We start from the raw sequence: 12,587 nt of genomic DNA on the forward strand, positions 1-12,587 counted from the left end.
AACTGTTCATTTAAAGTCTCTGAAAGTCTTTTCTCAGATGTCCTCTAGGTGTAGTCATGGAATGGAAGTCTTTTCAGGGGTTGATGTGTGGATGCTGGTAATCAGCCAGGAAAATTTCCTACAAAATTGAGCTTAACACAACTTTAAAATAGCTTTGTCAATAATCAAATCAAACAATGAAAGTTCTCAAAAACATGTCTAAGGGAATTCAGAATCTTAGTTGTTACACATGAAACATATAATAAAACAAAAATTGAACCATTCTTTAAAATTATAATATTACTATAGTCCCCCCTTATGGAGGGTAATTGAGAAGACAATTGCTGCAATATTAATTAATAAAAATAATTTTTATCTTTGTTTTATCACTTTTTGCATCATCTGCCTAATTATCCTCATGCCATTGTGAGAAATTAAAAAATCTAATATAATTGGTAACAGGTGTCAAGGCCAAATTCAACACTGTATTTATCATGACACCTGAGATAATTATGGGGGTTACCATAAAAGAACAGAGAAATGATGGGATATGAGCATTCCCACACTTGAGCAATATATACTGCCCATACAGTATGCCAGGCTTAAAATAGGTGGATGGAATATATGTCCATGCCACCGAACATATTGGAAGAAACTGAGTCAGACTTAATCAGATGCATGGGATTGAGATGTCCATGGCATCAGGCATATAGGAGGGAGCATAGAAGCCAGGTGTAGAAGTGAGATGGGTGGGATGAATACTTCCAGCCATCTGTACAATATTGTGGGGAAAAAGAGAATAAAATATTAAACCAAGAGAATCCAACCTCAACATTTGTCAAAAGCCGTTCCCTCGGCCATACCTTGACTTCATGCATGTCTCCCCTCATGTGACAGTTCAGTGTCTGCTCTTGCATGTATTCCTCTTGTGATTGGATGGCATCTTGGCCAACTGGCATCTGATAACTCAGAATAAAGGCAATTAGTGTCTTAAATGATAAATTCCCATAATCCAAGTCTCATATGGATTTAAAAATTGAGGATAATAAATGATTGCAAAAAATGTGAATACATCTCGACTCAGAATATAATATATAATTATGTAACAATTTCAAATACCCCCTTTTTTTTACTTAAGTATACAATTACTTTTGTGAAAAATCAGAACATATTTAAATATAAGTTAAAGCACAACAGAATCTCAAAGAAAACTTTTTTTTTTGAAAAAAGAAAACTTTTACAAATGTTCCCCTTTTTATTTTTTTTGAATATGCTTATCAAAAATAATACTTCTAGAATCAATTTACACTTGCCATGGCAACCAATTTGCCAAGGAAATGCTTTAAAGAGTTTGATAAAATAATCAGTTGAGAAAAAATAACAGAAACAAACAACTCAGAATATGGGAGCACAATACTCCTAGAATTAACATTGTATAATAAAATCAAAACCATCTTGCAATGTTTCAAAATTAGATAGACAAATGAATAGAAGAAAATACACATGGAACAATAAAATACAGTGAAATTCAAACTAAGGAAATCTAAATGAATATGAACTTAATATTAATGAGTATTATAAAATATAAACTTGATCACATGACTATTAAAAGCTTTTACAAATATTTTCCTTGTTTTAAAAACTAAGTATGACACAATCTCAAAAGCATTAAAATCTCTATAAAAATAAACCCATACCATTAATTTCAAAATGTAGGTGTAATAGCATAGAAATCCTATGTAACCTCTGAACTGACATTAATAATCTGAGTGAATTCAGAACACTCTTGATTCCGGTATCTAAAATCCCCAACACTCATATCAATACCTTGCTGCTTACTTCTACATTTCTGTACAATATATACCCTTCCATGGCAAAAGAAGCGGAGTCTTGAACTATGGTGATGATTGTCATTCTTATTCAGCTTAAGTTTTTCTTCTTTAACCCCTCTATATTGTCTGTCAGTCTTTTCACCATACAAATGCTTTATAAGATTACTAATTAAAGACAAAAGCAGGTTAGCAAAATTATGAACAAAACGAGCATATCTGCAATTTAAAGGGCTTTCTAAGGTTGTCTCAGAAGCACAGCCAGGCTGGGGAAGGGCTGAGCCTGAAGCTGCAAATGTAGTTAGAGAAAGTTGCGCATGAGCATTAGATCTCTGGACTTTCCAGGCAGGGGAAGCAATGGGCTTGGCCATAGGAGGAATAGAGGGTGGGGTCTGGAGAGGAGGGGAGGGACCAGAGCAATTTGAATCAGACTTGATTTTGAACTCAGGCCTGGATTCCTCTTCCCCCACTTTGCCTCCAGGTGCTAGGGGATTAAAAGCTTCTAGAGGGTGGGTCATTGCCTCCAGGCATGCAAAATTAAAGCAACAATTACTGTTAGAACTGGGAAAAGCTGCGGGAATCTCTTCAGGTTTCTCTGAAAAAGCATGGTTGGGAGAGGGAGAGATATTTCCTTGTGTGAGTAAGTTGCTGGCTCTTTTAACAAAAATAAAAAGAAAAATAGAAAATCCACAAAAACAAAGCATTAACATGATCTTATCTCCCATTTGTCTGGTTAAACAGACTAAAATCAAAAATAGGGTAATTAGGGAGTTTAAAAGGTCCATTTGAAAAAATTTAAAGGGAAAACACAGCCAGTACGCCAGTATGTAGCAGATAAAGGGAGAGGGTAGAGAAAATTTCTTACCCAACCAGAAGATCAGAAGAAGACTGAGGTTTAGCTTTCCTCTTCGTGGTCAGCCATCTGTTAAGGGTTAAAATTCTAGCTAAACTGTCTAAAATATCTAATGAGTGGTCGCCAATAAATTATAAGCTTTAGCAAGAGTTAGACTTTTAAGCATTTATTAAGGAGAATAAGAATTTGGTAAAGAGAGAGAAAAGCCTAGATTCCTATCTATTAAAGGGAGAGCACATTTCTCGCTCCGCTCTCCACCAGAGTCCAGAGGGAAGACGAGCGAGACTAAGCGCCAGTCTCTTCCTTCCTCCTCCCACTAGCTCGCGTCACTTCCTGACTCCTGGTCTTGCCCTCAAAGACCTTCCCTTCATGGGCAGAACTCTTCTACAGTAAGTATCCAGCAGGTGGCGTTATTCCAATCGTTACATACCTTTCAAAATATTGTCATTCTACGAAGATATTTCTTGGAGAACACAAAACCAGTCCCACCCTCTGTTCACATTTGCTTAAAAATGGCTGTTTCTACCTTTACAGTCTTCTAGAGCTTTGAGAAAAATATAGAACAGAGAAAGAATGTTTCGGGCCAGACAATGTTTTGGAAACACTTGCCTTGTAGACTCAGCCAATTTACTCAATGGTACCCTGGAGGTTGGGAAGAGTTAGTGAACTTCATGTAACTCTGATTAGGAGAAAGGTAATTACCAGAAAAGAGAGGCAACAATGTTGAAATTAAAAGTCTTCAGGGCTTCCATTTCTATCCTTAAACCCAGAGTCTCACTTTTTTTTTTAGTATCTCCATTAAGAAAGAGAATTATTTATTTTTGTTTACACTTGAATAAAGATACCTGGAGGAGTACAGAAGGTTTCTAGTAAAATCTGTATTCCTTTTTGTCAGCCAGTAATTTGCAAACATGGGAGCCATTTAAAGAAGTAACAGCAACATTTCTTGAGTTCACTTCTCCTCTAATGTGAATGTCTCATTAGCTTCCCTCTCATTTAGAAGGAGGGAGTTGGTAGGGAAATAGGTGTTTATTAAATGATGTTAATCTCTGTTTAGTTGTGAATGTGAATTATAATTAGTCTTTCAATGGAGCTGGGGTAACAGGAGGTAGTGAGGAACTGAGTGGTTTTGTTGTTACTCCTTTGCGTTTCCTAAGAGAGGCTAAAGACAAAAAAAAAAAAAAAAGGCTAAAGACTTGTACCTACCACTTGAAAATTTCCATTCATTATAAAATTCCTCACCATAACATAGATTTTAGTACAATGTAGGCCATCTCATGACTTCTGTGTATGCATGTAGAATGTGATTGATCATACTTTATCCTTGTTTCTTGATCTCAGAGTATTACAGGATAACTTTATAGTTTAAGCACTAAAAAATAGACAAAATACATAAATAAATGTGCAGGTCAGTGTTAAATAATTAGCTGTAGGGAAAATTTCTGTTTGTTACACTTTGAAGTTAAACCTGCTTTATTAACATTTTTATTACTTTTTTCAAGTCAACAACCAACAAAACAATAAATCAAAAGTTGGTTTATGGCATTTGCTCATTTCTAAAGTATAAACGCTCTCGATGAAAATTTAACATTTGGCTCATCCAATCCAGTTAGGACTAGTGCAAGCAAGACTCTGAAATGGGTTCACAATTTTAAGATTTACTTCTTTAAAATATTTCATTTTGAAAATATTCAAAACTCAGTGTAACTGATCACACCTGCCAGTATTTATCTGTGAGTTAATTGAAATCTTTTAAAAGTTCATGAAACTTTAAAAAGGTATTCCTATTTAACAGATAAATGAAAAATCCACACAAAACATAGGAATTAGTTTATGTTTCAGCAGGTCTCTTCAATCCATTTAGAATTATCACAAAATATTTTTTTTCTTTGAGATGGTCCAATTTAGTCACCTCAGTTAGGCTGCTTATTTGCAAATGAGTTTTTTTTCTTTTTTTTAACTAAAAATCACCTTAAGGTGTTGCCTAAAGATTGAACTTATACTAATGTCAAAAATAATACCAAAGTTTTAGAAACTGGAGGCGAGACCACTGACAAATCTTGAAATCAGGAGAAAAAGATTCTGGGAAAAAATAAGTTTGACTTTAGAGATGTTGAATTTGAGGTGCCAATGTGATATCCAAGTGGAGATGTATAGGGAGTTGAAGGAAAATGTTTGAAGACTATGTAAGAAGAAAGTGTAAGAGATTTAATTGTGGGAATCATCTGCATAGCAATGATGGTTAAAACTTTAGGATGAGATAGACATGTTTGTGTATTAATAAGCATAAATATTTTCATTTGAATATAAAATGATTAACAGGAAATATCTAGTTGGGAATATCTTGCTCAGTTGGCAACCTGCACCACAAGGAAATCCTGCTGGCTTTCATTAAAGCACATAACTTGGAGCTGGTTGGTAGGTCATTGTTTACCTCCTACACAATAGAATTGTTCATAATAACATCTAATCATAGGAAACCAACATGACTCAAACCAATTCTGAGACAATAGAACGTCTCTGAAACTACAGATCAACTGTTAGAAGCCATGCAACTAATAAAATTCCTGAGACAATAACGGCCTGTAATTTCTATTCTTGGTTGAGCAGAAGAATTTGAAGTCCCCTTTGGACAGTTCAAGTCTCTAATGAGGTCTAAGAAGTTTCATGTCAATACTTTGTCTGGAATAAGTTTGAATCCTTAGCAAAAGAGAAGTGTATAATATTTTCCCTTGACCAAAGCATACCCTAGGCATACGGGGCATCCTTGGTTTTCCATCCATCACTGGAAGCACATAAGACATCCTGTGAACATACTCTGTTTTTGAAAGCATACCAAGAAAAAAAAAATTCAAAGTATCTGGGTCACAACGACTAAAAGAACAGGGCTCAAATTTCAATTCAGAAAGTTACTAGTTCTGAAACCATGAACAGAAGACTAAACTTTTTAAAAACCTAGTTCGCATCTTGAAAATGGAAATTATAATATTTGCCTTTCCTATCTGAGAGGATTGTTGTGCATTTGACAACCTTAACACATTATGTAAATGTAAAGTGTAATTAGTTGCTCCACCTTCAGGGATACTCTTTTATTTTATTTTTATTTTTTTTGGTGAAGCAATTGGGGTTAAGTGACTTGCCCAGGGTCACATAGCCAGTAAGTGTCAAGTGTCTGAGGCTGGATTTGAACTCAGGTCCTCCTGAATCCAGGGCTGGTGTTTTATGCACTGCACCGCCTAGCTGCCCCTTCAGGAATACTCTTACATAAAATATAGATTCATGGATAAAGAAGTCAATTCTCCCAAAATTAAAGTATTCCCCATCAGTGGGAGAGTTATCCTTTCATTTCAAAGTTAGAAATGCAGTGTTTATATATATATATATATGGGGCAGCTAGGTGGCACAGTGGATAAAGCACCAGCCCTGGATTCAGGAGGACCCGAGTTCAAAGCCGGCCTCAGACACTTGACACTTACTGGCTGTGTGCCCCTGGGCAAGTCACTTAGCCCCTAATTGCCTCTCAAAAAAAAAACACCCTTAAATAAATAAATATATATATATACATATATATATAATTCTATATTATATAGCATTAGATATTAGATATCATTAGATATATTAATTATATATAAGGTAAAGCATCACAACTGAGAAAAACCATGGAAATTATGAGCATAAAATAGAGAAGAACCTCAAGTGTATGATGACTTCAAAGAAATATACAATATTATTTTGAAATAAAAACATAAACAAATATGAAATAAATAAAACCATCTACAAGAGTTAATTAAGGGTTGCTTTGTTATGCAAATAGTACCAGGTTGCTTTAATGAATAATATGTTTTTTAATGGCTGTAGTACATTGATTATATGCTAAGTAGCTGAAAACAGTATGTTCTCTATAAAAGGCTATACATTCCATTCTGAAATCTTATTTAATCTATCAATTTTCTTAGTAAACAAAGCTTATGTTGACCTTTGATGAGTTCAAAATGAATGAAGTACAAGTTAAGGTTTTATAGAAACTAGAAAAACTAGAGATTTTCAAAATGCATGTGTATTTATAAGCAACTATTCCCCATAAAATCCTAAAAAAAAAAAAACCTGACTTTTTTCATTAAATTTAATTTCCTAATCTTTGCCCATATGTGATTTTTGCCTTAATTTAATTAAAGAAATTTAATATTTCAAGTAGTTCAGTTCTTACTTTTTAAAACAAATAAATGATTCTCTTTTTTCCCTCTTGGTTTAATTACTTTCTTCTTCCTTGCACATAATTTCTTATTTGATTGTGCCCCATGCTATTTGAGCATATTTTCATTTTTCCCTAGCATTAAATACATATGTACACATATACCATTCTAGATTCTTGCTAATTTCATTATCCTAGTAAATTTTCCCTCAAAATATATTTTCTGATTTGCTCTTCTAAAGGCAATTTGCTGTTCTGGAAAGGACTTTAGACCTGACATCAGGAGAGATAACAGTTACAGAATCCATCAGAGAAATTTACTAATTGTGTGGCCATAGGAAAATTACTTAAATTTCTGAAGATCACTTTCCATAGATTCATTCTCAACATCAACAAATTATATTAACTGTGATACTTTATACCTACCTCATAGATTTGCTGTAAGAATACAATGCATTAAAATTTGCAGAATGTGTTGTAAACTCTGAAGTGATCTATAAATTATCAGCTATTATTATTATTACCTTTCCCCTCTCTTTATTCATTTTGCTTCCTCCTTTCTCTTTTCTTTTCAATTACCCCCAAATTGATACATTGTCTTTCAATTTTTTTGAAATCAAAAATATTTTCACACACATCTGAAGTTATATTGACTTTATAGAACATAACTCTTTTTTTTCCTCATGTTTTTTTTTCCAAAAAAAATTACAGATTCAATTATCTTCTTTTAAAGAAAGTGTCTATCAAGTTCTTAATTTACCTAAGGAGGACCAAAAGAAGCCTGCTTTGAGTTTCTGGTCTCAGGGCATGCAGGTTATCCCAAGGTCTGAAAGACAGTGCCAGCAAAGGACAAGCAACTTAGCCATACTCAAAAGCTTTCTGATTTAGTCTGGAAATTTTCTTCTTTCTAACAACCAGCTGAGCCAAGTTCAGAGCTATTTTCGATTTTGATTTGCTTTGTTTGCATGAGAATTTGTCTACTGGGTGATAATTTTTGGACAAAATGAGCCATGAGTAATATCTATTTCTAATAAATCTTTGTTTTGAAATGTGAATAAGAAAGAATTAGATCAAAACAGGAGATTATATATTTTAATTGATAAGAAAGTTTTTTCATTGGGTGATATTTGTAATATATTGATTATTTTTAAATATTAAAATAGATTTAAAGTAAAATGAAGGGCAAGTTCTACAATTTACTATAATATAAAAGTTCCTAATCTCAAGTCTATAATTTAAATATATATATATATATATATATATAGGATACTCTATTACTCTCTTTTAATAAAATTAGTTCCTTGGCAATCATATGTGATTTGTTCAATGTATGTTAAAACACAATTCTGAGAAGTGGTCCATAGTTTTCAATACATTTCTAAAGGTGTCCATGACAAACTAGGTAAAGAATACTTGCTTAAATGCCTTCTCCTGGTGGGGAGATGACCCTGGTTTGTCAAAACCTGATAAAACATAAACTCTGAATGGTTATACCATGGTAAGAAGTAATAAATATGGTTATGGTAGTAAAATGAATAGGCATTTGGAGGACTCGCCTAGCTAAAACACATATTGACTGACCAAGATGACAAACTCTATGGGCATGGTAACCTACAAATCAAAAATATAAAATTGCCCTTAATCCTGTATAACTCCCTTCCATTCTTGCAGTGACTGTGGCAGAATTGCAGAAATGAGATACTAATAATAACCCAGTTTTGTTTTGTTGTTTAGTCAATCTCTAGACATGGTTTTAGCCATTGATATCATAGATGCTTTCCCATTGACCAAAAAGTGTTCATCCTACTAGAGAAACTAAATCGTACCAATCTTGACATTGTCAACATTAATAAAATTGTCAAGATAAAGGAAGTTGTAACTAAAAAAGGATGAATCACAGGTCCTCCTTGGAGAGGCAAATAACAGAGGTGGTAGAGTTGTTCATTCAAAAGCAATATTTTTCATGGCATAGTTGGTCATTTAATATTACAGGGTCCACAAAAAATTGCAAAAAAATCATGAAAATAATTATAGATTGTATCTCAACATTTGTTGTAAAGGATGACGGTCTAGGGAAGGAAGGAAGAGAGGGGAGGGAGGAAAGGAAGGAAGGAAGGAAGGAAGGAAGGAAGGAAGGAAGGAAGGAAGGAAGGAAGGAAGGAAGGAAGGAAGGAAGGAAGGGAGGAAGGGAAGGGAAGGGAAGGAAGAGAAGAAGGAAGGAAAGAAGGAAAGGAGGAAGGGAAGAAGGAAGGAAAGGAGAGAGAGAAGGAAGGAAGGAAAGGAGGAAAGGAAGAAAGAAAGAAGGGAGGGAGGAAGGAAAGAAGGAAAGAAGGAAGGAAAGAAGGAAGTTCTGTGAACCTGACTCCAGATAGTAAATTAATATTTATTTTAATTCTCATTAGTTGCCTGTATACAATCAGATCAAACAGCTAAAAGAAGGAATTATTTTAAATGGAAAAAAATGATATAATTTCATTGAAACAACCCAATCCTAGTGTCCTCAGACAAGTTGTTGATGATGAAAAATGAAATATGGATAGAAGAAAGGACATAGTTAAAAGCTACAATGATTTCTTTAAAAATTTAACTTATACAAATCAATTTCTATTACAAGGAAATTGAAGGATCCTGTAGAACACCTTAGTCAACAACAGCAACAAAATGCCTTATTTACCATGGGTCAAGAGCCACATTAGTTTAGACTATAAGATGATTTTAAAAATTTATAAAAATGGATGAGGTATTGTGCATAGTATCACTGTCTAAAAGAGACAAGTAGGAAATGTTACAAACAATTTAAAGAAAGTTTGGTGAGAGACCTAACTAAGCAAGGTCATTTAGTTGTGAAAATGGAAAGAGATTTAAGAAATAGAAAATTGGCTGGAATGATCCATAAAGCTTCATCCACAAACTTTTTTTTTTCCCAACCAAGGTCAATAAAGTTTTTAGACAGTTAGATGCTAACATCACAGTCTCATATGTGCTTATAGAATGAATAACTATAACTCATTATGTTGATATAGATAGATTTAAGTGCATAGATACAAATCATAGACAACACAGATGGATAATTAGAAAATTCCCTTTCAAAAAATGCAAAGTTCCACTAATGACTAGAAATTTCTACTAGGAACAAAAGTACATCCATTTAATACAGTTTATCAGTGTTACGTAGTTTCAAACCACTAAATACAACATTCTCTAAAGAGTTAAAAGTGAGTGCTTCTTAGAGAGCACTGGAGGAGTACATGATGGGTGTGTACAGCTCACAACACAATAAGTAAGGAAATATAAACTACAGAAAAGGATGTCATCTGGGGAATGTGTTATGGAAAAAGAATATTGGCTGGTAAGGAAGCAAGAGAAAGGAGTAAGAAGCAGCTTGAATGCTCCACTTCTAATTTCAGGGGAAGGTCCTATGGAGGTACTATTATTACCCTTATTTTTAGATGAGCAACTAAGATCAAGAAAAGTAAAGTGACACAGATAGTAAGTATCTGAGGCAGGATTCAAACTCAGGTTTTCCTAATGCTCTATCCTAAGAGTGTAAAATCCTGCACTCAATCCAGTTGTCATCTAATTCCTTCCTGGATGGACAGAGATGGATTGGTTACAATCTGTATCATGATAGGAAATGAAATCACAGATCCATTTGAGAATATGAGTGTGAATGACAACTAATCCAATTTAATTTCTTGTCATTCATTGGACTCTTTGTTTCTTCTAATGCTCCCTGTAGTAGTAGTATTCCTCCTCTCATTTACAACCAGATTAATCTCATGCCATCCCATGGAACTTCATTTTCAAAAACCTTTATAGCTTATTCTCATTGAGAATAGATGTGTTTTACATTGCAAATAGTTATATTTTAAATGATGTAAGTATAATGACCCCACTTTTATCTTCATCATAAAATGAAACAATAGTTAAAAGTAAATTTGTCAAGATTTTATCCCCTTCACTGGGATTTTTTCCTATTGGTCCTATCGTCTTGATTCTTTTGGGTTTGATTATGACCCAGAAAAAGATGAATGGTTCCTGTATGGGCTATGATTTTGTGAGGTAGCATAAAAGTATATGTATGTATATATGTAAGTATATGTGTATGTATTCATGCATGTGTATATTTACATATATATATCTACATATGAAATTTATTTTTATTGGTAACTTTTGTTTTAAAATTACCTTAATTTCTAAGTATGTATGTACGTGAGTATGTATGTATATGCATAAGTATATATATATATATGTGTGCATATGTGTGTGTGTGTATACAGATATACACATATATCTTCAAAATAGAGGCTTATCCCTTGTACCAAAGATATAAAAAGTAAAAAAAAAAAGTAGTCATAAGGTATTTCCTTAGACATTATAATTAGAATTCAAAGGACTACTTAAAGAACTAGGAGAAACTTTTTAAATTTTCTAACCAAAGAAAACTAGCAGTGAGAAGTTTAGTAGAATTAGAAGTTCAAACACTATAAACCATCAAAACCACTGTAAAATCAGTTTCTTATTTTGTATAATAGTAGAATTGAGAGATCATCTGTTTTACTACCTTCATGTTATAAATGCCTAAAGAGGTAAACCAACATCCAGATTCACCCTAAGGTTTATCAGGTAATCTAAGATAGGAATTTAGGACTACTGAATATTGGTTCAGTACTCTTATCACTAAAGTACACTATCTTCCAGAAATAACAAAAATAAAAAATCTCTATTCTGAATAGATAGATCTGGCAAAGAAAGCAAAGATCAAGTGAATTTGAGAGAGAGAATTATGCCCTAGACATTGAAATAGACATCAAAGAAAGGGATGGTGGGGAAACTGACTACAATGCCTTTTCTGAAGCAGACAACAAATGAGAAGACTGACATAAATATGTTTTGATCTTTCCAGTAAATAAGAAATTGAGGAAAAATTATTTCAATAACTTAAAGACTTCATAGAATTGTAAATATCTCTAAATAATTTTACGATGGTATGGAATTCACAGAAAGTATTTCCACAGGTAAGTAGGTTCAAGAACTTCATTTTAACATTTTCCCTTCATCCAAGCCCATACCTGTAGATGGACAAGTGTCATTTTACTTGCATATTTGTTTTGAATTCAACATGATCAGTTGGAAGCTACCTGGCTCAAATACAGTAGAATTGTTGGTTTGAAGGAGGGACCAAATGGGAGAAAAGGCATTTCAGTAGTCTTCTTTCCCAGATTATTTCACATCCAGATCCATGAAAAAGTGTCTAAAAGTATCTTTGTAATCTCTCCATATCATTGGTTTCTGATTATATCCATCAGGATGGGAGTTCCAGGAACTGAAATCCAAGGAAAGTCTCAAGCCTGTAATAAAAATAAATGTATATAGTGTTGTGCTATGGGGGAAAAATACCTTTTAGGTACTGACACACTTCCTAGAATGGCACTCGATTTCCATCGAGTTCAGAGAATATTAATGCCCATATTAATTTATTCCATCCAGACACACATTTGAAATAGAGGCATTCCAAAACTTCATATTTATTTTTCTAAACCCATGTTAATTTCTTATTTATTTCAGGCATTACTAGAGACTCAAAATTTACTGCGCACTCAGGTTGCAAATTTTACCTTCAACCTTGGATTTTCAGGGAAGTTTTACCACACAGGTAAGAAGGAACTTTGTGCTCTCAGGCAGCTACAAATAGGTTAGGGGACTTTAAACATAATACTCCATAGCAGAAATA

At 33.5% G+C, this 12,587-nt stretch overlaps 1 protein-coding gene across 1 annotated transcript in view; it reads left to right on the forward strand.

The window, feature by feature from the left end:
• NDST4 (N-deacetylase and N-sulfotransferase 4) overlaps nucleotides 1–12,587 on the forward strand; it is a 376,202-nt gene that overhangs the window by 128,552 nt on the left and 235,063 nt on the right. Inside the window, 1 exon segment of the mRNA XM_043973174.1 lies at nucleotides 12,422–12,509. Coding sequence (XP_043829109.1) covers nucleotides 12,422–12,509 — 88 coding nt within the window.

The sequence above is a fragment of the Dromiciops gliroides genome, chromosome 6 (assembly GCF_019393635.1).
Source record: "Dromiciops gliroides isolate mDroGli1 chromosome 6, mDroGli1.pri, whole genome shotgun sequence".
Taxonomy (NCBI): domain Eukaryota; kingdom Metazoa; phylum Chordata; class Mammalia; order Microbiotheria; family Microbiotheriidae; genus Dromiciops; species Dromiciops gliroides.